At 41.8% G+C, this 27,627-nt stretch overlaps 1 protein-coding gene and 1 long non-coding RNA gene across 4 annotated transcripts in view; one reads left to right on the plus strand and one right to left on the minus strand.

The window, feature by feature from the left end:
• Positions 1-10,620, plus strand: part of LOC136792688 (uncharacterized) — a 62,335-nt gene extending 51,715 nt beyond the window's left edge. Inside the window, exons 4-5 of the long non-coding RNA XR_010836843.1 lie at positions 8,945-9,079; positions 9,852-10,620. This is a non-coding gene — a long non-coding RNA (uncharacterized lncRNA). The remainder of the gene's footprint in view (positions 1-8,944; positions 9,080-9,851) is intronic.
• A 1,332-nt stretch (positions 10,621-11,952) lies between these two features.
• The window catches only part of GATA6 (GATA binding protein 6), a 29,737-nt gene continuing 14,062 nt past the window's right edge, over positions 11,953-27,627 (minus strand). For all 3 annotated transcript variants that reach the window (XM_059039480.2, XM_067014896.1, XM_067014897.1), the window contains exon 7: positions 11,953-13,338. In XM_059039480.2, coding sequence (XP_058895463.1) covers positions 13,171-13,338 — 168 coding nt within the window. In that variant the 3' untranslated portion in view covers positions 11,953-13,170. The remainder of the gene's footprint in view (positions 13,339-27,627) is intronic.

Here is a 27,627-nt window from a genome sequence, read left to right on the forward strand (position 1 = left end):
GAGCCCTGGTCCGGGAAGATCCCACATGCCGCGGAGCAACTAAGCCCATGCACCACTACTACTGAGCCTGCTCTCTAGAGCCCACGAGCCACAACTACTGAGCCCACGTGCCACAACTACTGAAGCCCACGCGCCTAGAGCCTGTGCTCGGCAACAAGAGAAGCCACCGCAATGAGAAGCCCACGCACCGCGACGAAGAGTAGCCCCTACTCGCCACAACTAGAGAAAAGTCCGTGCGCAGCAACGAAGACCCAACGCAGACATAAATAAATAAATAAATAAATTTATTTTTTAAAAAAGACCCAATGCAGCCAAAAATTAATTAATTAATTTTTAAAAATACCTATGAAGTACTCACTAGATGAATGACATCATCACATCACAGTGATAAAAAAGGCATCACTCTTTTGGGCAATAAACACATGTGACATCAATTCTTAATGCTATTTGAAAACGTGGGGCCATTTTCAAAAAAAGTGAAGCAATCACAAGCTGTAAATTCCTACCAGTCTCTGCAAATCTTGTACCAAAAGTGGAGCAGAGAAATCCTGTGCTGAAAAGTGAGGAAGGAGCATAAAGAACATCAGGTCTAAATGTCGCCCTTTGTAAGCAGGTAAGTTGAGGTCCAGAAGAGCCCAGTGAATTGACCCAGGTCACACAGCCAGACCATGCAAGAGCCGAGCCCAGAAGTGAGGGGATGGCAATAGGCAGCTCCTACACTTCTGCACATCACCCCTTCTACAAAACTCCCCCTTGGTAAGAACATTGAGAGAGTCCCCAGGTGATACCCAACACAGAATACTGATCCTGAGTGAGTTCTAACAGATCCCTAAGGCCCTCTCTAAGCTGTGTCATCATAATGTCCACTTCAATTAAGCCCTTTAACCTTAGACTGAAGCCCAGTCGCTAAGGTTCGATGGCCAAACTTGTAGAATGTGATGGTTAACTCTATGTGTCAAATTGGCTAGGCTATGGCACCAGCTGTTTGGTCTAATACCAATCTCTGGACTGAGAACAGCAGATTATCCTCTATAATGTGGCTGGGCATCAAATCAGTGGAAGTCCTTAAGAGCAAAGACTGAGGTTTCACAAGGGAAAAAACTCCCCTCAAGAATGCAACATAGACGCAGAAGACCTAAAACAGACATTTCTCCAAAGACATATAGGTGGCCAACAGGCACATGAAAAGATGCTCAACATTGCTAATTATTAGAGAAATGCAAATCAAAACTACAGTGAGGTATCACCTCACACCAGTCAGAATAGCCATCATTAAAAAGTCTACAAATATTACTCAGCCATAAAAAGGAACGAAATTGGGCCATTTGTAGAGACGTGGATGGATCTAGAGACTATCATAGAGAGTGAAGTACGTCAGAAAGATAAAAACAAATATCGTATATTAACACATATATGTGGAACCTAGAAAAATGGTAGAGATGAACTGGTTTGCAGGGCAGAAATAGAGACACAGATGTAGAGAACGAACGTATGGACACCAAGGGGGGAAAGTGGCAGGGTGGGGGGTGGGAGTGTGATGAATTGGGAGATTGGGATTGACATGAATACACTGATGTGTATAAAATGGATAACTAATAAGAACCTGCTGTATAAAAAAATAAATAAAATAGGATTTTAAAAAAATGTCTACAAATAATATATGCTGGAGAGGGTGTGGAGAAAAGGGAACCCTCTTACTTACTCTGTGGTGGGAATGTAAACTGGTGTAGCCACTATGGAAAACAGTATGAAGTTTCCTTAAAAAAAAAAAAAAAAGAGTCACCATACCATCCAGCAATGGGCATATATCCAGAAAAGATAAAAGACTCTAACTTGAAAAGATACAAGCACCTCCATGTTCAGAGCAGCACTATTTACAATAGCCAAGACATGGAAGCAACCTAATTGTCCATCGACAGATGAATGGATAAAGATGTGGTAATATATATATACAATGGAATATTACTCAGCCATAAAAAGGAGTGAAATAATGCCTTTGCAGCAACATGCATGGACCTAGACATTATCATACTAAGTGAAGTAAGTCAAAGACAAATATCACATGATATCACTTATATGCGGAACCTAAAAAAATGATACAAATGAACTTATTTACAAAACAGAAACAGACTCACAGACATAGAAAACAAACTTATCAGGACTTCCCTGTTGGCACAGTGGGGTTAAGAATCTGCCTGCTAATGCAGGGAACACAGGTTCGAGTCCTGGTCTGGGAAGTTCCCACGTGCTGCGGAGCAACTAAGCCCATGCGCCACAACTACTGAGCCTGCGCTCTAGAGCCCACGAGCCACAACTACCAAGCCCATGTGCCACAGCTACTGAAGTCCACGTACCTAGAGCCTGTGCTCCACAACAAGAGAAGCCACTGCAATGAGAAGCCTGCACACCGCAACGAAGAGTAGCCTCCGCTTACCACAACTAGAGAAAGCCTGTGCACAGCAACGAAGACCTAATGCAGCCAAAATAAATAAATAAAATAAGTAAATTTATTTTTTAAAATTGTCTTTAAAAAAAAAAGAAAACAAACTTATCGTTACCAAAGGGGAAAGGAGAGGGGAGGGATTAGGAGTTTGGGATTAACAGACACACACTACTATATATAAAATAGACAAACAAGGACCTACTGTATAGGACAGGGAATTGTATTCAGTATCTTTTTTTAAAATTGTCATTTATTTGCAGATAATATGAATTGTCACCATAGAAAATACAAGACAACCTAAGGATCTTTTTTATTTTCTGGCTGCGTGGCATGTGAGATCTTAGTTCCCTGACCAGGGATTAAACCCATGCCCCCTGCATTGGAAGCACAACATCTTAACCACTGGACCACCAGGGAAGTCCCTCAATATCTTGTAATAACCTATAGTGGAAAAGAATCTGAAAAAGTATATATATAGGTTATATATATATGTATATATATACCTGAATCACTTTGCTGTTCACCTGAAACTAATACAATACTGTAAATCGACTATACTTTAATTTTAAAAAAAGACTGCAACATAGTAATCTTGCCTGAGTTTCTACCAAGAATTCAGACTCAAGGCTCCAACATCAACTCAATCTTCAGACTCGGCAGCCCCCACAATAATCGAGTGCGCCAATTTCTTAAAATAAATATCTTTAGATAAGAAGAAAGGAAAGAGAGAAAGAAGGAAAGAGATAGATATCCACACAGAGAGAAAGAGATGCATATATACATATATATATACATAAACATGCACATATGGTTCTGTTTCTCTGGAGAATCCTGACTAAAAGATGGGGAATGAATGAATGATGTTGTTCTAGGCTGCACACAGGAAGCAGAAAGCAATGAGTGTCTGTCTTGTGAAGGCACCACGCTAGCCCCATGCCTGGGGTTGCAAACGTTGCTGCTCCCCTCACAAAGCTGAAGTTGAGTGAGGCTTCAAGGCTGATGCCATCAGCCTTGACATTGGGTGGTAACATTGCTCATCCTGAAGTAAGGAGACTGAAGCCTGGAGCAGTTAAGTAACAAGGTCAAGCCACAGAGCTGGTATGTAGAGCCAGGATCCTAACCCAGGTTTGCACGGCTCCCAAGTCCACGGTGTCTCCATTTTATCGAGCCCCTGATTTATCTATAACATCATGAAAGTCAAAAGGGGAGGCTTCGGGAAGAACAGAGTGGGCCACAATGACAAATGCTTGAAAGAGGTCAAGGAAGGAAGGCTGAACCGGGAGTAGCTCCTTCCACAGCCCCAATCCAAGATATAACCAGCAATCAAAGGTTTCCTACTGTCAGTTCCAAAATAAAAGAATCTCTCGCCCATTTGTAAATGAGGGGAGGCACCTTTGGGAATTTCTCTTAGAAGGACCCAACTGGAAAGTCCATCACTGAATCTAATGGTATCAAAGAGTCAGAAATGTTCATTGTAGGTTCAAGTCATTAACAAAATGTAAATGGAAGAATAGAATTTTTTTTTTTAAAAAAAGGAAGTCCTGGTAAAGGTACAAAGAATAATAAATGTGTAAGAAAGAGTAAATAGGATAAGAGTTATAGAAACGTTAAATATCGTGTAATCAAGCAGTATGTTCCACAGGGACCAGTTGGTATTTGGCTTTATAAGTGATGGGAAATATACAGCAGGTGCTCCCAGCATGATTTTCCATGAAAAAGATGCCTTGTGTTCTCAAAATACAGGGTGCTCTGAATTAATTAGAGTGGGTTTACAAAGTTCATTGAACTGGAGTCATCACTCTCTCCCAGCCAGCCCAGCTACTGGTCATTGCCCAGCTGATTGGAGCCAGAGATCTCCCCTCTGCCAGATTCAACATGAGGGGAGAATGAAGAATGCAGTCTCTTATTTACAAGCTGTGAGGCCTGCAAAAACTTTGCAGAGTCTATCTCTCCATTTGGTGATAACTGATCTCCAGGGGCTCAGAAAGGGAAGCTGTTTGGGTTAGCAAGTGTAGGTGTTTGTCCCGATTTCCTGCTCTCACAATGCTTTCACTTATTCCAGCAGATGCAGCCTGATGATTCACTGGAGACCAATGGTCATTTGTGCTGCTCCCTGGAGATAACTCAGAGCTGGTGTTTGGGGATGTACGCAATCTTTGAAAAACCAGACTGGCCCAAGTCTCAGTAGCTTGTTAATTCCTAAACTGATGAATGAAGCAATGCTCAGAGTAGTAAGAAGTTGCCAGGCTCTGCCAAAGGCCAAGCTTTTGCTCACAGTGGTTGGTTCTCAAGTTTCACTCAGTGATCTCTCAGCCTAGCCCAGAGCCAAGACCATTGAGCAAGGACTCTGGAAACCCAGGTTCCATACTGATACACAGGACTTAACCTCTCGAGACTCAGTTTCCTCAGCAGGACTTCAGCAAGGTCCCTTCTATCTCTAAAGGTATACGAATCCATGATTTCAGTGAACAAGTGCACTTATGTATTTCCTCAATCAGACAACACCAAGAGCAGGGGTTTCCCACCAACACTCAATACACCGGCCGTGCAAGTAGAAACTGCATATTGCCCCAGAAAACGCAAGAGAATCAACTGAAAAAAAGATATCAAAATTCAGAATGATTATGGGAAACAAGCTTAATATACTCAGCATACCTAACAACCAATGAGAAGAGTTAGACTAACATCAAAAAGTGTGAAACACCTAGGAATAAACTTCCCTGGAAACATGCACAAGATCTACATGAAAAAAAAGTTTAAAATGTTAATGAGGGACACAGAAAAATATTTAAACAAATGAAAACACACACTTTATCTTGGACAGGAAAACTTAACAAAATAAAGATATTAATTCTCCCTAAGTTAATTTAAATTTTTAATATTACCCCAATAAAAATACCAATGGGACATTTTTTTAACTGAACAAGATGGTTCTAAATTTTGTATGGAAAAATAAACAAAAATAGTGATCAAACTCTTATATTTAAAAAGATTAATAAGAAGGGGCTAGCCCTCTAAATATATTGCAAAGTATGATAGTCAAAGCAATTTGATATCAAAGCATGAATAAACAGATTATTGATACAGAATAGAAAAATCCAGAAATAAACCCAAATATATATAAAAATTTATGTTAAATATATGTCCACATAAGAATTTATACAAGAATACATAGACATATGAGAATCTACATTTTTTTAATTCCCATTTTGAATTAGTGGGAAGTAAATAGATTATTCAGGAAATGACTCTGGGACAATCAGGTTGCCATTTGGAAAAACATAAGGTTGAATATATGTATGCTCTACATATTACAAACTACCAAAAACAAAATTTCCAGGTGAAAACAAAATGTAAACCTTGAAAGCAAAACCACAGAAGTCCTAGAAGAAAACATGGGATTTTTAAAAATAATCTTAACAGTGGAGAAGGTTTTCCCAAATATTATACAAAATTCCAAAATCATAAAAGGAAAGATTGATAAACTGAATTACCTTTAAAAAAAGAAAAGATCATCATGATTTTTTAAAAGCATGAACAAAGTCCAATGAAAAACCAGGAATAAATATCTTTAAAGCATATTTCAGACAAAGGGCTAATTTCCTTCATGCAAAGAACTTTTCAAATCAATGAGATAAATAACCCAATAGAAAAAGGAAGTAAAAATATGAACAGAAATGGGCAAAGAGTTCACATAAAAGGAACTACACATGGCTCTTATCATAAGAAAAGATGTTCAATCTCAGTCACAATAAGATAAATGCAAAACAAATCTCAGAGATACAGAATTGACAAAAACCAGAATGTTGGATAACAGGCTCATTTGACTAAGGAAAAAAAGGGCACTCAAAATTCCCTGTGAGAGTGCAAATAGGGAAATCCTCTAAGAGCAATTTGGCAATTTCTATCAAAATTTTAAAAGTAGAGATACGCCTTGACTCAATAATGCCAATTCTAGAAACTCATAGGTATATTTGTATATGAGTGAAATGACACAGATATGGGATAATAATTGCAGCATTGCTTGAATAGCAAAAGATTGGAAACAAATGTTCTTCAGTAGGGCATTGATTAAATAATGAACTATCCAGATATACTAAGTGAAAAAAGCAAAATGCAAAGCAATGTGTACAGTACACTACCACATGTGTTTAAAAAATTATTGAATATTACTTACATATGCTTGTATATGCATGTATAGTCAATGCATATAATCAATACAAAAACTAAGAAGTTTTATCTGGGACAGGAACTGAGTAGCTAGGAAACAGGCATGAGAAGGGCAATTGTATTTCACTGTACTCGCATTTATAACTTTTAAATTTTGTACTATTCAAGAAATTTCAATTAACGCAAAGGCCCACAAACTGCAGATTCTTCAGCCTTACACAGGACCTGCAGAATCCAATTCTCTGGGGAAGGAGTCAGGGGCCGCAATTCTAACAAGCACTGTGTGTGATTCTCATGCAGAGAAGTTTGAGAAGCCCCAACAGAGAGCATCACTGGTAATGCAACTTATCAAAATAATAATAGCAACAGTGATGTAAGCAGTAATGAACACGTATTTTAAAAGATAAAGCCTGAGACACCACTGCCAAAATCTTGCACAAGTTTTCCTGAAAAAAAATGCTCTGGCACAACCTAGCATAGAAAGAGTTTACACCACGACGAAGTATTCCTTGTTCTCTCTGGTGTTTGGCTTTAACCACTGTTAATCATTTCACTAGCTTTTCATTCTTTGCAAAATGCTTTACCCTAATCTTTTGAAATAGGTAAGAGCATAACAAGCCTTACTTGAAGTTACAGGGAAAAGAGATAAGTGAAATGTTCAAAAACAGCACACCTCCAAATTCACTACTTTCCAGCTAACAACTACGCACCCACCTTCTGTGTTCTAAAGAAACTTACTTCTAGAAGAAACGTATACATTTACTAGGTTTCTTCAATCTAGGCATGGCTGTGTTACAAATCACAATTGTGTATTTCTGAGGTGCTAGGGGAGAGAGAAAGGGCATAGTCTCAAGTCTCAGACAGTTCTGGCTCCCCCTCTGTGTTCTTCAATTTATTCCCCTGTAAATCAAGGGGAAAAAACAATATGCTGGAGTGATTAAGAGCATGTGCTCCGGAGCTTGAATGCCTGGGCTCAAATCCCAGCTCTGCCACTGTGTAACCTTGAGCGAGTTACTTAAGTTCTCTGTGCCTCCGCAGACACATCTTTAAACTGGGTTGGTACCACCTCACTCACTTGGTATGGGGATTCGATAAATCAATACGTGTGCAGCACTTTGTATAGAAACTGGCACATAGGAAGTGCTAGATAAATATTTGCTCTTATTATTTCAGACCAGTCTTGGCGTACTAAAGGAAAAGAATTCAAAAAAATAAGGGTAAACCCAGGGAAGGGGTGGAGAGACAGGGAGGGAAACTCTGTAATGGCTAAAGAGAAGACACAGAAGGCAAACAACAATGAAAAGTTGGTTGTTTCCAAGAAATAAAAAACCAACTACAAGATATTGAAGCAATGGGCCAAGCAAAGCAAAGCTGTTTTTTCCTAGTTCTGCGGGCTGCTCGGCAGCCAGACGTTTCCATTTTCCTGTCTGGGTCTGTATCGCTGTATAAGTTTTATGTCAGGAACCCCAAACCAAGCAGGTTTGGCGTTGGGGGTGGCAGCACCTCTTACCAAGCCCCTGTGCTCATAAATATGACCAGGACTGTCACCCTCACTGTCCCCTAAGGCAACAGAAGGGCTTTGCCTCCACAGAAAAACCCGAGGTGGTGAAGGGCCCGGAAGAGCTCAAAGGGAATCCCAAACCCACCAGCTTCCCTGGTCATGGACTCAGGGAGCTCAGACCAGACCACAGACCCACCATCACTTCACTGCATACAACCTGCACATGGGACTGTGGGCAGCAAATGCAGGTGGAAGGGACCCCTGAGACCACACTGCCTGATTTCTCCATTTTATGGTTGCTGTGGAGATTGAGGTGCAGAAAGAGGAAATGACCTGCCCCAAAGTTCAGTGATACCTAGATGATTAACTTACCACAGGGACCACTGATAACTGAAACAGAAGCCCTTCTACTAATTAAGCATTATTTCAGCTTTCATTGCCACACTTTAGCCATTCTTAAAATGTTCATTCTTTAAGAAAAAGAAAAAGCCCACTACGTAAAATAAGTATCTCGTGAAAATAGTGACTTCAACTATGGAACCACCTCTTCCCTGTAACAGCTGCTGAGCAGGGAAAACGGTGAAGTAGCAGCTGTCCCCCTAGTTCTCCAGGGCAGATTTGGCAGATGCTATACAGTGCTTGGAAGGGTTGCCCACTCTGACCTGAATCTCAGAGCTGCACCTCCATCATCCTAGCTTTCATTTCGAAGCTGTTTGGAACTACCACATAATTTATTTATCCAAAGTGCCTATGAACTTACTTAGGCTCTGAGCCTAATATCTTACAGTTGAACCAAACCGAGAACTCCACATGATTCCTTTCCTCTGCAGGTCCTCACAGCCATCACTTTGTCCCTGACACACCCCTCCCCGGAGGCCACCGCAGAGGTCTGCTCAGAACCAGCCCCAGCTAAAGAGTCAGCCACACAGAATCCATCCTGGGGTCTCAACTGGCCAGAGATGCAGGTACCAAATTTTGCCCATGGGCTGTGTTTTGAAAGATCTGGCCTAGCAAATTGATTGATTGATTGATTTTTAACATCTTTATTGGAGTATAATTGCCTTACAATGGTGTGTTAGTTTCTGCTTTATAACAAAGTGAATCAGCTATACATATACATATGTTCCCATATCTCTTCTCTGTTGCGTCTCCTTCCCATCTTCCCTATCCCACCCCTCTAGGTGGTCACGCAGCACGGAGCTGATCTCCCTGTGCTATGCGGCTGCTTCCCACTAGCTATCTATTTTACATTTGGTAGTGTGTACATGTCCATGCCACTCTCTCACTTCGTCCCAGCTTACCCTTCCCCCTCCCCGTGTCCTCAAGTCCATTCTCTACATCTGCGTCTTTATTCCTGTCCTGCCCCTAGGTTCGTTAGAACCACTTTTATTTTTAGATTCCATATATATGTGTTAGCATACGGTATTTGTTTTTCTCTTTCTGACTTACTTCACTCTGTATGACAGACTCCAGGTCCATCCACCTCACTACAAATAACTCAATTTCGTTTCTTTTTAGCAAATTTATTAATATTTGTTTCTCCTTTTAAATAATCAAACATATCTGATGGCCCATCAGAGCTTCCAAACAACAGAAGGTAACTAGTTTTGTCACCAAACTGACCTGCTATTTCAACCCAGAAACAAAACGCATTTTAATTAGCCTGAGCTGCCTTATTCTGAATAAACGTTTGATTCCTGCTCTGCCCTCCCGCCCTCTCTCCACACACCTTCTCAGAGTCACGGGGATCCGAAGACTCCGTGGACAATGCCGGTATATATACTGAAGCCACCACACTGCCTCGACTTGAAAGCAGCCTGGAATCTGGCAGAGCCAAAGACTTGCTGTATTGCCCTCCCAGCAGCAAAATTTATCTACAATCTGAAATTACATCAAATTTCCAAGGACTGGGGAAAACATTTCCCATGAGCAAGAAGTTAATTTATTTGCAGGGGAAAATGAATGGTTCCCTCTGCTTTCCTGACCCTCCCATAGGCACCGGGAAACAACACGAAGTGACCCTGAGGAGAGACCCCAGACAGAGCCCTCACTTATGTAAGATGACCTAAAATCAGCCAGGGCTGACAGAGAACATAAATTCTGCAATGCACAGTAATGGGTCTGAGGAGCCTTTAAGCCAAGATCCAGACTGGACCTCTATTTAAATGTACTCCCTAGTGAGAAATAACTTGTTTTTTTGTATGTTATACTTTGGAGGAGGAGTGCTGAAATTGTGTATTTGGAAAAAATTATCAAACTTATGCCTTATACAATTACAGGTAAACAAGTTATTGAAAAGGCCCAGGTTAGTGGAGTTCATTGTGTTAGGACAGGCCACAAGAAGCCCTCTCCCCCTTTCTGCCTCTTGTAATTTATTTCACAAATTCCTTCCACTCTGTGTTCAAAAAAAAAAGAAGAGGCACTTTAGAACCTAATGGCATCTTAGGATTAGAAGAAACACTGTTTGAGACCATCCCCAGGAAAAAAAAATAAAAAGATCCTTTGGAAGACCCAATAAGAAAAATTCATTTTTCAATCAAAACATATTAACTCTAACATCTCCCAACCCACCAGAAAGCACTCAAAGTAATGAGAACCATAAGAAGAGGAAGGGGGGGAAAAATGAGTCAGTGGGAGTAATTTTCTTCTGCTGTTGACCATCCTTGTTCTGTAAAACAATCTGCCCAACTCAGACTAATATCTCTGAAGCAACCATCTCTGCCACCACCTGGGCTGGTGGGGATCCCTCATTTCATTCTCCCCAGCTTTGTTCAAAAGTGCAGGTAAGCCAAGGGACATCAGACTCTCGCAGGCCATAATAAACTTCAGATACTCCACATGGAGTAAGACATCCAAACACCCATGTGCTAAGAGCTCACACCACCCTCCTTCAAAGTCAAGTTAACACTTAGTGCTGGCTATGTGCCAGGCACCATGCTAGGCACTTCACATGGATTATCTCACTTAATCTCATGAGTTATATGCCTTAATTTACAGATGAGGAAAATGAGAGCTGGGTAACTTGCCCAAGGTCACAGAGAGCACGGACTTGAAACCTCGTGGTCTAACTCCAGACCCTGCTCTCTTAACCATTGTCCCAGCCCACCATAGGGTTTCAGGGTACAAGCGAGCTTCATCGACTTCCCCAGACACACACGCACACACACACACATCCCAGGCCTGAGTCTGGCTTCCAGCACCACCCCACCACAAAGAAAGACTTCCCTTCTCCTGATTCAGACTGGACACCACAGACCGCTATAATCAGTACATGAAAAATGCACTACAGTTAGGGAGCCAAAATGAAGTGCCATCATTTTGTGTTGTGAAACAGCCTCCTGATTTCCTGAAATCTATGCAGCAACATAGAAAAAACAAAGGGTCTGTTCAAATCATTTTATATGTTCTGCTGAGTGTAAAGACTTTAACTTCAGATGAGCTTTGAGATATCACAGCACTTTGTAAAAGGGAGGAACTAGAAAGGAAATCATTCTGTTTCTGGGCCACAGAGTATTTTTCATTCAGAGGAAAAGAAACTCTGGCCTTTTTAAATGTTTTTAAGGATTGATCCTAAACAGAATGCTTATAATCACAGATAATGTCTTATAATACTGGGTCCTTTTCACTTATAAAGTTGTCCCCAATGCAAGTTGAAGGTTGATAACTTGACTCCATGTGCCAACTTCAAATGAACCAAGGTATAAAACAGCTCCAAAAGGACAACTCATTGAAAAGAAGGCCGTAAGGCAATTTGCAAACATCACATGCATTTGCTTTATATGAATAGCTATAGCCATATACAGTATCAAAATGAAACCATAAGGGAAGGAATTCACTGTACAGAAGACAAAACAATACCCTTTTTATTTTTAAAACTCTGGTGAAATAGGTTTCCATATGACATCCCATTTTTTAAAAAATTAACGTAAACCAACCTGCCTGTGGGTTAGTCACACTACAGAGACCTCATCATAGTGTGTACAGATGCCTAGAGTATTTACAAATGTTATCTGTTAGGTAGTAAAGTTTTGTTGCCATTTTTTCCAGCACATATTCCACAGTAAAATAAAGGGGAGATATTGGTGTTCTTGTACAAAAATTCTTAACAAATGGATAAGGCAATTTACCTGAGAGAAGATTTGTTCTTGAAATATTTCTCTTTTCACAATTGGAAATATAGAAATGGGATGTAGTTGTAAAAGAAGCATAAGAATGTCTAAGTTTACATTTTTTCTTTTAAATTATTTAAGTACCATTAAGTTAAAATGTTTACATTCATTATAAAAAAATGTTGTTAAATCTTATGCAAATGATTTAACACTGATTGCTGCAACGCAAATTGCACTTTTTAAAAAAATTATTGTATACATGGAAGAAAAATATCTTTTGTCTGCTACCCTGTTTACAAATTCAGACTGACTTCAGGTCAGTCACACAATATGAACTTTGAGAAACGTCAGTCACAGTGTATGTTACAGTTACGATGCAGTCCTGCAAACCGAGTGATATTTTTGACAGGAGACCTCAAAAACCGACTCAGCCTCCAGAGGCGTGTACCAAACGAATGGTCTTCTCCACGAACGCATGTGAAATCTGGGGGTGGAAAAGGTATGAAGAAATTCTGGAATAACCAAAACTGATCAGAAGACGCACATGAATTGGGGCAATACACATAAAACTTTTGTTTAAAAATCTCTCTCAATATTCCTTAGCAGGCAAGGCCCCGGTTCCCAGTCCAGGTTTCTGGAAGTGGCACATTGGACATCAAATCCCCTGGCCGACCCCCGAAGTGGCCGTGGCTGGGGAGGCTGTGGGCTGCTCTGGCCCTTCTCCCGAGGCGGTCCATCTTCTCCCTGGGTCTTCAAGACAGGGCCAGGGTGGTAAAGGCTGAGCAAGCCTCGTGGGAGACACATCTCTTTCAAATAAAGGCACAGAAATACTGTGTCAGAGGAAGATGTCCAGTCAGCATCCTCAGCCCAGTCCGGACTGCTTGCCAAGATCATGAAGGCGGTCCTGCGGGCCCCGGCCGTGTCCTCCTCCTGTTCCCCGCGGCCACTCAGGCCAGGGCCAGGGCACACCAGGAATCCTGTCTCACCGACGATGTGACTTCGGCCGGCGAGGCCAGGCTGACGCCGATGTACAGCCCATCTTGACCTGAGTACTTGAGCTCGCTGTTCTCGGGATTAGCGCTCTCCCCTGCTCCAGACATCACCGAGGCGCCTGCCTGATGGAAGAGGGGGACGGAGAGAAGGAGAGAAGGGGAAAGACAGTTACCAATAAACTGTCAGGCAGCTGGTCCCTGCTAGGTAAACATTCGGGGACAAGTGAGATGGTAGCACAGCTGGCAGAGCTGCTCACTGGGCGGTACGGTGCCATTGACCTAACTGGCGATTTCTGCTCTTAGAAACAGCATCCTATTCACGTCATTAACTCGTGGCAGGAACCACCAGGCAAGATGCGCAGCTGGACGCAGGTAGGAAAGGGGAACTGGAGGTGGCCTATTTGTAAAGAGTGCCAAACGCTCAGATCTCCGACAGTGAAACAAACCACACCACGTAGGTCAACAGGCCTTAAGGATGCCCACACAATCTAATCACTGCAAAAGAGAAAAGGCAGAGCACTGCGCGTACACACACACACACACACACACACACACACACACACACACACAGCGGAACCACGCGGCTTAGCAGTTCTATCAAAGTCTGAGAAGGAAAGATACACAGTTCAGCAAGACCTGATAAATGAAATTTTTGAGCACTGACTTCATGGAAAATTAACCCATGCATACACAGGATTTAATTCTTCCCAAAAGCACAGGCCATGTTTGAAGCAGACCATGTGATAAAGAAAATGCTAACATCCTATATCTGTCCTGATCGTGGCAATTATTTCTTGAAGCAAAAGGTCACCTTTCTCTTGTTTCATTCCTTTCTTCCATCCAAATAAGAAAAGCCAAATAGCCAACATGATATAATTTAGTAAAATCGAACCAAAATAACTAAAATCATGTTTAGACTATGGTTTGAGAAAACAGTTGCATTTGACTTTTTTTTCTTTTAAATCTAGCCATAATCACATACTTGTGAATCATGCTTTCTTTCCTTCTAAAAGCTCTGAAGCCCATTATTTCTTCTGAGCTTTCAGGGTTCCATTCCATAAACTACTGGATACTTGTTTTTCAACACAGGTAGAACATCTTGTACTTTTCAAAGCATTCCTTTTCTACATTCACAATCCCATTAAATCCTAAAACATCCATCTGTCTGGCCAAGTTGATGTTACATCCACTTCAGAGAAATACAGGGCACCAGACACTGAGCGAACTGAATGGAAGGGTCCCAGACCCTCCGTGGCTCCACTTAGGAGCCTAGCAGTCAGCGTGGACCTACCCTCTCCAGGACAAGATCTGGTCTTCTCTCTGATCCTCACAATAACTGTATGGGACTGAGAGGTAGGATTTTGGGAGGTCTGACCATGGAACTTCCTGTCCGCCCATCCCAATTCCCTCCCAGCTGGACAGACCAAGTGTGGCCCCTCCACAGGTAACGAATCCTTCCCTTTCCTAGCAAAAATGAAGGTTTGTGCAAATCCAGCAACAATAGTCCCTACCCCTGCCCCAAAACTTCTTTTTAAATAATACAAACTTAAAGATGTAAACCAAGGGCTTTGGGTGCCTAAAAAAGCAAATTTCACAAACTCACTGAGACGTCTAAAATTTAAAATAGATTCTTGTGAAACAGATGAAATAATCCTGTCAAACAAACTAAAGCTATGGATTTAGTTACACGTACAACTACGGTGATTACTTTTAGCTCAGAACCTCGGCTATAAGCAAACTCAACGTAGATCCAGATTTAACCCCCAAAGAAATACACAAAAGGATGATATTCAATTACAAAAAGAGGCTTCATTTTAGAAAAGAGCTATCATACAACTAGTAGAAAGACTGAGCTCCCTTATAAATGACTAATGTCATACCCAGCTTGGTATTATCTACCTATTCCCCAAAAAGGCACATTTGCATTTATCTGACTAAATCTGACTTCACCACAGCAAGTGCTATTTTCTGAAATGGAGGGGGTGCCTGGACTGGCCCAGGAAGCAGCCAACCTCAAAAGGCCAGAAATGCTGAGACAGCAGAGGGGTCTGCCGTCACCACAAATCGCAACAAGAAACATAAGCAGGGCACCTCGGCCCTGGGGCCGAGACAGTCATTCCCAGGTTGTGTGGGGAACTAGGACACGCACACACATACGTATATGCTATTGATACTATGAGAATTTTGTTATTGTAGTGAAGGAATGTGGACCTAACTGAATCTCCCCAATGTCAGCCTTCACCAGGCAAGGTGCTGCCATCACTGGGTGGGAGCAGCCCTATGAACTTAGCCAGAGCTAAGTGAAAACCACCACAGCCATGACCTTATTCTAATCATCACTGACAGCTCTGCACAGAGAGAAAGCAAGGTGCTCTTGCAGCCCTTCAAAAGGCTCATCGGCCCTTTTACAAATAAGCCACATTAAAGAAACCTTAATACCCTGAACACTAGTCTTACACCTGAACAACAGTCCCAAAAGCTACTGTTGAAATACCTATTTATTGTCTTCTTTGTTCAGACAAAAATGTTAAGCTCTATGGCAGGCAAACCCCAAATTACGTGAGTGATGAGCTCCTGAAAAAAATATCAGCTCGTTGGAAATCAAAAGCAACATGTGAGTTTGTCAGAAAAAAATAAAACAAGTACTTGTGCCCAAGGTTTGAGAACCTTATTTTTAAAAGGGGATATACTACTTAAACACGGAATGCTGCAATGCACAGTGTTTTTTTCTATGTCAGTCATACGTCAGTAAAAAATAACTTGAAATTTCATGTCACAATACATAATGAGATCATCACGATGAGATCAGATGGGGTGGAGAACGCCAGCCCCCTCATCCCTGGCTGGCGGGGTTATACTCTGGCGCACGCCTTAGAAGGTAGTTAGCAAAGCCATCAAGAACTTTATACCCTACTTAGCTCTGTAATTTCACTTCTGGAAATGGATTACAAGGAAAAAATTCAAAGGGACATAAAGGCTCCCCACAGGAAGACATCCATTGCAGGGTTACTTATAATAGTGGAAACCATGTAAATGGTCTAATGTCTCATAATATGAGGATGGTTTGGGAATGAAGGGATATCTGCTTAATGAACTATTATGCAATTATTAAAAATAATAAGATCATGTAACAAAATGGAAAAAATCCTGTAATGCAATGTTAAGTGAAAAACAGCAGGATAGAAATTCTAACTAGGTCATAATTACAACTTACCTATGTGCATGCAAAAGTATTTCAAGAGAACCCAGTGGGTGGTGGGAGACTGCGGACCACCTGAGAGGGCCCAACCAGTTAGCCATCTATACCTTCCTTTTGAATATTTTAATTGAATGGCTTACTGCAGTCTAACTCTGGGGGAGAGGAACAGAAACATGATGCACCAGTACTTGAGAAATGAGCCAGCCTGGACAGTCATAAAGCAGCATGAAAAACAGGGGGGAATCAGAGAGGAGGGAGGATCAGATGGGCCCCCATGCACCCCTGAGGTCGCCTCTGAGCCACCTGGCATAGGCTGGAACCCAGCCAGCCATGCACGTGTGAAACACAGTTCCAGGTACGTGAAAACACCAAACACAGTACACAGATGGGAGCAACAGTATAACATGAGCTCTTGAAGCTGGCATTCTAGATGCAAGAGGGAAGAGATATGGGAACATATGTATATGTATAACTGATTCACTTCGTTGTAAAGCAGAAACTAACACACCACTGTAAAGCAATTATTCGCCAATAAAGATAAAAAAAAAAAAAACACCAAGAAACTGGCATTCTAACAGCAGAAGACTAGAATTAGCACAACTCTCCTTAAGAAAGCTGGCTTGTCACATCGTCATCTTAAGTGCCTTCCCTTCATTGGGGATATTCAAGAGCTACCTCTCAAGAATCAGTTCAATCTGGGGGAAAAAAATCAGAGATAACTTATTAGGACCCTGGACCCAGTACACACACACACACACACAAATATAAATGCCAATTGATTAAGGTTTTCCCACGTCTACTTAAATCCCTGAAAGGATCAGATCGCAGACATCTCAACACAGCCAAAGCAGGCACGTCACTAACCTAAACCAGCCTAATCCCCCGAAAGTTCCTGAACAACAGTAGAGAAGAGTGTGCCGAACGCCCACAGCCCACAGCCGAGCCATCCTTCCTTCTTTGGGAGGCAGCTCGACAGGCGAGGTCCTGGCTCTTTCTCTGATCAAAGTGCAAGACGAGGGTGGAGCAGAAATCTGTTCTGTGTTATCACTCCCAGCTTATCGGCCTCCACCCTCCCACTGACGACTGAAAATGGAGGCACTTCCTGTTGAAAGAATGTGTTATCAGTACCGACCCAGGCCGGGCTTAGCACTGCAAGTAGGCCGGGTCAGGTGGGGGACCCACAGCAAATGGCCGGACGCCCCCCTCCTAAAGGAATAAATGACTTCAGGGACAAGTCGCGGCTGCAGACCTGGACATGGAAAATCTCCACTCTCCCGTGAGGCAGCAGCACAGTGATCTTCAGATCACCCAGATTGTTTTGCTGTGAAAATAAGACTTTGCTCATTTTCGGACACGTAACTAGAAGTCAAGGATTTCTGACTTGATGAGCTCCTCTAGCCGATGCCCAGCAGCGTCTGGCTCACAGCGGGCTCACCAACCATGAGCCTTGTCACGTCCCATTACAGGCAGGCCCAGCGACAGCCTCCCACAATACCCACGAAGCAGCTCTGGAAAGGTGACATGTCAGAGCAAAGGGAACCCTTAAAGGACGCAGCCTTTCCAGAAGAATTACAGAGGTTCTCTGGCTTGTGAATTATAAACAGGAATTTCATTTTTGAGGAAGAAAACCAAAAAGGAGTCCACTGGGGTGTGCTCTGTCTGCCTGCCATTCTATAATCTCTCCTAATGCTGCCTCACAATCTGGAGAAACAAACCTCAGCACCCCCGTCGGGCTTGGGGGGTGAGTGATCATTCCCAGAGCACAGGAGTTTGAAGATGATCACACTGCCTCCTCAGCTTGGATTCGGGCCGTCAGCTTCCATGGCCTCTGGCCTGTCCTTCCTACACCATCTAAGCAAGTCGTGGTTACAGCTTTTCCTTGTGTGAGGGGAAGCGAGCCGCCCCTCACTGCCAAAGCTCTCTTCTCTGCTTTCGTCACCTCTAGGTTAGACTCTGTGGTGTTTGTTAGCATCCTTCCTCAAAAGAAAAATTAAAAACTAAGTCTAAGTTCCTAACAAAGGAGAAACACTTTCAGATAAACCTTAACTTCCACTCTAAAAACCAAGGTCATTTCAGCTTGGATGGAGGGAACAGGACCAGACACAAAAGTGACCCAATAGTTGAGGAGGTAACACTGGGAAGATACACAAACACACACGGGTTCTATCTCCACCAGGACACGTGAAAACCATCAATCACAACAAAACCCTCTAAGTCTCCCACAAGGGCTCAATAAAGCTCAAGAAGGGAGAGTCACGGTCACCTCAGCCGATGACCCAACTCAGTGTTTAGCAGAATAGTTTATTTTTTTGTAATTTAGCAAACAAATTCCTTACTGAGGAGAGCTCACTGGCTGTCCCCTTGACCCCTCGTGCCCCTCTGGGCCTGAGCTGGCAGGGTTATATCCATAGCCAGGATGCTGTTCTTTTCAAGGAGGGGAAGAACTATTCTACACGCACTCTACTCTGGACAAAGGAGCAAACTGTTTTATGCATCTGTACATACACACAGCAAGCATGTTGTAATAAAGAGAAGCATGGCCCCAAGTTTATACGTACTCTGGGATTATCAGTAAAACACTGATGTACAAATATAAATTGCAAGAAGAAGGGTTTGTCCCACAACTTGAAGTCATTGGCCTACTAAAGAAAAAGTTTATCTTCGGAAATGAATCAAAATGGATGGCTTTATTCTAGTCAAATTCAGTGGTAAAAGATCCAGAGGTAAGATTTAAAACCTGGTGGATTATGATCTTATTAAAGACTGGCTTTTTAGGAGCTTAGATGAGCACCTTCCTCTGGCCATATCTACCAGACAAAGCAGACCGCAGTCCAAGAATCAAGCAGCATTTACAAGAAGGCATTATGAAAGTGCTAAGAATCATAACGAATGAAAAATTGTTGCTATCAGGGAAATAAAAGTATTTAAACATGGTTACTTTGTTAACACAATAGCTTTACATCTCTAAATTCCCCCCCATCAAGAAAAGGAATGACATTTATGTCTAATGTCTTGGGATGAAAAAAATGCCATGCAAATAAAGCACATCGCTATTAACTTCCAAGGTCATATTTAAATAGTGCTATTCTTCTTGAGCTTCAAAGTGGTCTGCAGGCATCTCCCACTTATGCTACACTACACTCCTAAGGACCAGATGGTAGGAATTACTCTTCCCCTTTAGTTGAAGGAGGAAAACCTTGGCAGTTTGCTATAGTCACACACAGAGCTGGAGCTAGCGCTTGGTTGCCTGACTGCTTCCTTCCAGCTGCTAATCCGTGAACCCCCAGGATAAACTTCAGACCATATTCAGGCTTCACCATGAATCAAGCTACTAACCGTAATGAGAGCTTTAAATTGAAAGTATTTCACGTTTAATAGGATATAAATATGATTCTGGAGTGTGTGCACCAGCTCTGGTGAAACCATGCCATGCTAACAGCTACCAAAAGGGACAGTACACCAAGTAAATTATCATTTAAATATCATCAGATAATGACTTGGAATTGTTCACTCAAAAGACTCCAACATGACAATAAAATCCATACCTGTTATTTGTTCAAAGCTTTCTTAAAATCTGAGGTCAATAAAATAATTTCTTTTTGCTCTGGCTCACAAACTCTTTTGAGTACTGGCCCTGATATGATAGGTAGCTGAATCACAAATGATCACATATGTCAACACCTATCTTTGGAGATGCTTTTTTTAATTATTAAAGTTTCAGAGAAAATTAACAAATAGGTCTAAACACAGAGTTAACAGATTGTATTTAATTCATATCCATTAGATCTTCATATTGCTAGTAACTCTTTTGGCAGACACCCATGAAATGCATAATAAATTACTTTTTGTTCCAGTAAAGGAATTCATTTTCTTCGAAGATTCATTTAGTGCAATAACATTTCAGAGTATCCCAAGCCAGATTTCTTAAATTTGGCCGTGTTTTCCGTAACATTATTTCATGTTTTGTGACAATTTTTGTATATTCTTCTAGAGGCGGGGGAAAAAAAAACTGCAAAGCATCTGTAATCTGCAAAGAAAAGTTGTGTTCTGAGATGAAGACTTCTAACTTGAGGCCATATGAAAAGGCAGCCCACACTTATTCTTTACCTAGTATTCTGGCTTTCAGATTGTGATAATGAGTCAGTTATTAAACAAACCACAGTCCTGTGATAAACTGGGTGGACATATATGTTATAAACTATTTAAAGAGCAATACAGTTTTACTGTTTCCTAATATACATACAGGGACATTGTCATATTAATGTAGTAAATGTATTTCTAATCACCATCTTCCCCATGACACACGCACGCGCACACGCACACAAGGAAAAAAAAAAAAAAAAAAGAGGAAAGTCTAGAAAAGGCCTTCAGATCAAAGTGAAAGTATGCAAACTCCACATGCTTTCACATTCCCTGCCAGGGTGACGTGTGACTTTCACAGCGAAGGCCAATGTGGTCAGACAGGAACGTGAGTGAGTTATTAGAAGGGTCTGTGAAAGAAGAAAAGAAAGGGAGCCTGGCACGTAAGGAGCATGAAGATAAAATGCCAACAAAATATTTATGTTCATGGCTAGCAGCAAGTGGCGAGTGGGATATTAATAACTGTGATGACTGCCAACTCCCTGGGAGAGGTGGGAGACATCGGCTCCAGCCCCGGCTGCAACGCAGGCTTGTCTTATGACCTTACGGAGTCACTCCGGATCCTGGTTTATAAATGAGGCAATAATAATACCTAAGTGCAACTCTCTCGCCGACCCTCGTGGGAGATTAATGCCTTTTTAACTCTTTTTATTCATTTAGAAAAAAGTATCTTGGACTATAAACTCTGGGGGGAAAATGGACACTTGCCTCTTAAGAAATGCTTTTTTAATGATTTTGTAAAAATTAAATTGAAGGCAATTTGGACATTCTAAAAGTTCCAACTAACTTGGCACTCACTGTGTATGTTTAAATCACACCATCGGAAGGATTTTAATACCGCGATCTTAAAGTATTTCATATTTTAAGGGAGAATTTTTACCATCACATGCACATCAACAACAGTAAGTTTTACTACTTTTTTTTTTCTATTACACAACTAACAAAGCCTTAGAATTATAATACATTTTATTGATAAGTATAATGTTTAACAAGAAAATTTATACAATGTGCCTTGTGTATTTGGTCATGAGAAAATCACTTCTCTAGTGCTATTTTCCTAGCTGTACTTGATGCTGAAGTTACTAACCAAAATTAGTCAGATTTCTTTAAGAACATGTTATTTCTTCTCTCTAAAGGCTTCAGCAGCACATATACTATCGCATATTAATCCAGTATGCCATAGGAGTAAAAACACTGACTCTGCCTCTGCCAGACCTGCATCCAAACCCAAGCCCTGCCTCTTAACCTGATACATAACCTTGGGCCTATTACTGGGTCTCACTCCCCCAAATGGAAAACGTAAATAAAAACACTTCATTTGTACAGTGATAATTGGGAATAAAAGAGAAAGGGTACATAAAACATCTGGCACTTAAAAGGTACTTGACAGAAGTTAGTTTCCTGCCTTCCTGCATCCACAATCTTATGAGAAAGTACGAGAAAGAGAGGAAACTCCCCCAAAGCAACCGTATGGTAATTAATCCACTAAGGCCTGACTCTCAAGTACCCTAAAGGCGAGCATGGAACATTCAAGGTAATAGTTAAGCAGGGGGACTTCCCTGGTAGCGCAGTGGTTAGGAATCCGCTTGCCAATGCAGGGGACACAGGTTTGAGCCCTGGTCCAGGAAGATCCCACATTCCGCGGAGCAACTGGGCCCGTGCGCCACAACTACTGACCCTGCACTCTAGAGCCCGTGAGCCACAACTACTGAGCCCGCGTGCCCCAACTACTGAAGCCCGTGCACCTAGAGCCTGTGCTCCACAACAAGAGAAGCCCGTGCACCGCAATGAAGAGTAGCCCCCGCTCGCCGCAACTAGAGAAAAACCCGCATTCAGCAACGAAGACCCAATACAGACATAAATAAATAAATAAATAAATAGATAGATAGGTAAATAAATAAATAAATAAATGTATCTTTTAAAAAAATAAAAAGAGTTAAGCAGGAACTTTGGTCCCCACTCAAGCAGCCTCTTGAATCTCTCTTCTTCACACTCAAGTTCCCCTGCGTGAAAGCAACTCATACTGTATGCGGGTCCTTCATGAATATTCCTTTCAAGTATTTAACTACTACAGAAACAGTTAATAATAACAGAAGTTATTATTTTGTGACCAATCATAGTGTCAAGTAAATCCAAACTGATTCAGCTACTCAAAGAAAAAGACAGTGGAATATAAACTTGCTAATAAAGAAATAAGCTACATGACTCAAGCAATGTTTTCCAATTTTCATCACAGGATGCAAATATTAACATATAAAATAAAATCTATAAAAAGAATATAAAATATTAACCTGCCAAGTACCTAACCTTTCTTCAGAAGGCCTTATAAAAACATGTAGATATCCCAACAAATGTCAGTCCCTAAATCACTGCCCCTCAGCTACTTAAGCACTTAACTCTTTCAAACTACTTCTAGCATGAGATTTAGCACCATGCAGCTCAGAGGTATTACTTCTGACAAGGTCATTGAATAAAGCTATTACCTAGGACTGACTGCAGTAGGGAAATGGGTCCCGCTAGGCATAGAGCATCCCAGAAGGATAAATGAGGCAGGAATGAAGATACCTATTCAACACTGAGAAACTGACCAAACATGGGCAAGGCCCACCCAAAGGCAGAGAACCAGCCAGAGAGGAATCTGAGATGTGGTCCTTGTCTCAGTCTAAGGATGCCTGCCTCTCTCTCTGTGGAAGTTGTCTGTCACCAACAACAAACCACAAAGTGAGGAAATGAATTACACTTAGACACACCATCCTTAACACATCTCCATTTGGAAGGGGTCACCTGGCAGCCACCCTGAAACCATCTTGCCCCAAGGAGCCCCTCAGGTCAGGACACGTCACCAGCTCCAAGGAGGTAGTTTTCCTTATTAACTGTGAAAAGAAACCCTGCTTGTAAAATGTACAAACAAGCATGCTAACATTTGTTTACATCAATTATCAAAATGCGCCCAGTTAAGGATGTTTTAATTGTTGGAGTATAACAACACATTTTTGGACAGAAACACCATAGTGGGTGTTAGAGAAAGTCCATCATTTAGAAATGAACATAGTGTGGACCCTACTTAAGGCTGACTTAAAATTGACTTGAAACAGTTTTAAATATCTGCCTTCCACCTAATTTATCCATCTCAGCCCCTGCCTTTGGCGTTTTCTACCCTACACTCCAGCCACACTGAATTCCTAAAACTATGTCCCTGAAGCATCATAGTTACCATGCTCTTCTTCTTCCTGGAAACCTCCATCCCGATTGTTCCCCCACAAAAATCCTACACAACTAATTCAAACTTCCTCTCCTCTGAGAAGCCATTTCCAACCCTGCGGTCAGAATTCATGGCTCCCTACTTTCGACTCCCAACTTTGTTGCTCATTTAAAACACTTTCAAAGCTGAGCAGCAGGAAGATCTGTCTATACACACGTGTCCCCAGGACCACCACGTTACCAACAATCTGATGTCCAAGACCTTGTTTTACTACACTGAAAACAGGGCATCCCGTAGCACAGTGCTTCTTAAATGGAACAATGACCGTAAGGCAAGGGCTAGGCAGATAGAGTTCATCTCCATTTATTTCAACATTATATGTTTAATGATGACTTCAACATTATATTTGCAGTTTTAATATAAACTTAAGTAGGCTTTAATTTTTGTTAAATAATTATCTACAGAACTACTTGTAGGCAGGCAAAATATGTTCAGTGATTTTTTTTAATCCTCAGCCATTGTTTTATTGCTCACTTTATCAAATTAATCCTTCCTGTCCCAAGGAAAATTAAGAGATAACTTTATAAATTGGGGGATGAGTTATAAAGTTTTTGTATATTATATGTTACATACATATATACAATATACATATGCATTTTATATATGCATGTATATATGTAAAGTATCCTCCAGTTTTACAAATTTTTAGTTACAAGTCCTAAGAGGGATAGAATATATAGAGACTACTTATTAAATCTTATTTGGGAATTGCTGAAATAGAATGTTACCATATTTGCCTCCTAATAACAACAAACATAAAACATAACTCAGTCAATAAATGGAATTCAATGAAAAATTTAAATATTCTTACAATCCACAGAGACTATAAATGCCAAAGAAAATCTGATGTCTGTTTAGGTCAACTAAATAAACATTTTTCAGTAAATCTACAGATAAAGAAATGAATGACTTTTTCAGACTGAATGAAAAAACGAACCATTTGGAGGAAATTTATCTTTAAGTTCAAAAGTCACAAAATTAATCAACTGTATCAAAAATTAAGTTCAACACATTTCTTAACAAACACAAAGAATTCCATACAAGAAACTGATTATAAAATTCTGATAGGACTTCCCTGGTGGTCGAGTGGTTAAGACTCCTCACTCCGAACGCAGGGGGTCACGGGTTCGACCCCTGGTCAGGGAAGATCCCACATGCCACATGGCAAGGCCCCCCAAAATAAATAATTTTTTAAAAAATTTTAATACAGAGAAAATAAGGAAAAGAAAAATGAAAAATAATAAGGTCTAATGAATAGTAAATATTATATAAATGAAAGCAAATAAATCATTTATTGCAATAATTTTTAAAAAGAATTCCAAAGGAACAAGACAGGGGCTATTTTAATACCAGGCTGCCTGACAGCAGCAACGGGTCTTCCTGTTCTCATACAGGAGACAAACTGCCCTCCCTCCACCTCCAAAACTTACACACCACACCTGCACAGCCTGCAACAGAGAAACTGAGTCATAAGGGAGCAGGTCAGCAACCTGATGACCATCAGAAGAAATTAGACAGAGGTCTAGTTAAAACACAAAGGAGCAACACGTACATAAAGCTAAAACATGCCACAAAGTCAACAAAATGAGGCTTCAGAGCAGTGCAAAAATGCTTTTTGTGTGCTCCAGAATACTCAGCTCCAGCCAGGCTTGCTCAGGTGCCAGGTCACAATAGTACCACCACTGAATATGCCCACATGCAGGGACATCAGAACTTAAAAAGAAGTCCTCTAAGAATGCCTACTGGTGATCTACAGCCGACTTCTCAGAGGGGAACTAAAACAGCAAGTCTGATACGGTCCTGCAACGGTCTCTGTGCTTTAAATCACAGTCATTAAGGAAAGGTGGAGGAGCAGGTATGTTGCCACTTATATCTCTAAGTAGAGCATGTGGCCCGTTTCCTTGTTCCACTGGGAGTATGCCTACGATGGTCCTTTGTTTTGTAGCTTGGCTGAGTCCCTATTAAATGAGGACAGCCCTGCAGGACTAATTTCCACCCCGTCAGTCACAGGGGCCACTGGAGACCCACGGGGCAGACCCATCATCACTGGAGGTTTTAAATGCCAAGCCGAAGAAGGACCCAACCTTGCTGTGTGGATATAATAACAGCCCCCTCACCCACAGCGCTCACAAAATCCTATAAAGCAGTCATTCACAACGCCAGCTGCCCTCCAATGTGATAAACTGGGACCAAAATGGGAAAATGTCACTTCTTTGTCTACACACACGCCTTTCACAAATGCTTCTGCCAGTTGCTCACAGATAACGGCTCCAGCAGGCTCTTCACGGCACCGCCGCTGCCACGCTAGCCACGCGCACGAAAAACCAGCCGGCCCAGGAGGGTCTGAAAAGTGTCCAGGGACCAACGGACACACACTGGCACTCCTGGGGAAACCACTGAGCCTGCTACAATTATCCTTGGAGGGGACAGTTTCCCAAGGCAGCCAGTCTACTGGCTTTTGCCGGGTAGTCAACACCCACATCAGGAAGGCACCGATGCTGGGAGACTCCGTGATGGGCTGGCCATCCGGAGAAAACCCACGAGCCCAGTGCCAGCCCAGGCCAGGAAGGGCGGGTCCCTGGAGGGAGGAGGGGATGATGGGCGATCCTGTCCCCCAACCCCCCCAACCAACCTCCCCTCCCCCGCCAAGCCCTGACCTCACCCCTCCAGCTTCGGGAAAAGCTGTCAGGAAGCACTTCTGAGGCCACCTGGGCTTGGAGAACTGCCCACCCCCCCGGTCTGCAGCTCACACCACTGGTTGCCACAGAGGCTGCCCGGGCTCCGGGAGTGATGGGGGGCGTGCATCAAAAGACCTTGTAAGGAATTGCTCTCCAACTCCCCCAATCTCTAAAGTACTTTTTAAAATATATATTTTTAATACTAAAATTGCTTTGCCTCCTGGCCTCTGGTAGAAAACTGAGCCTTTCATCCGATGGCACTGGCCGACGAGCCGCCCTGGCATGCTGGGTCCCAAGTGAGAGACACATGCAGGGACACCAAAGCTGCCGTGGGACTAGCTGCTGGACTCCCGAGGTCCTTCTTCCAGACAAGTCCGGGCCTGACCCTGTCACTGCCTTTGCACTGTTCCTCCCCTGGAGGGCAAAATTGATTGGACTTGCAAATAGCCAATTTTGAAATTTTACATCACAAAACCACAAGGGCAAAACAGACTCCGCCCACTAAGGTTCCAAAGCCCATTGTTGGGCAAATATCTCTATTTCTGTGACATTTATCATTCAAATTTAGCTTTTGCCATGCTAAGCTTGGACTGTAGCACCAACAAAAGTGAGTTGGAGCTGGCAGTAGTCCACTTTTTAGCCAGGAGAGACAGATACTGAGGCTGAAACCCTAGCTGATCCCTCAATGCTTCAGAAAACCAGAACATCCTTTCACCTGATTTAAGCTGCGTAATTGCTTCTGAGGACTTAGGGCACAATAAAGGATATTTTAAAATAATATTGACCTTTTCATTGCCTCACAACTTCTATTTTCCACTTTAGACCCTTGAAGTTACATCTTACCCTCCTTTAAAAAAAGTCATTCACCAGAGTTCATCTTTATAAAGGCTAGAAACGTTCTTTAAGAATATGTGTCTGCAACAAACAAAAACAGCAAAAAGCCTTTTTCCCTTTGGAAACTCTGAACAAACTTCTTGTTCATTAAAGAAAAAGAGTCCAAAAGAGTTTGAATTGGAGCAGTCAAAGAAAAATATCAAATATACCTTTAAGCAGTTAACAACTTTTTCTTAATGTTTAATTTTTGTTTGTTTAAGCCAGTAAAAATACCAGCTCCGTGGTTCCTGGTTCAAAGA

This window comes from Kogia breviceps, chromosome 15, assembly GCF_026419965.1.
Source record: "Kogia breviceps isolate mKogBre1 chromosome 15, mKogBre1 haplotype 1, whole genome shotgun sequence".
Lineage (NCBI taxonomy): Eukaryota > Metazoa > Chordata > Mammalia > Artiodactyla > Physeteridae > Kogia > Kogia breviceps.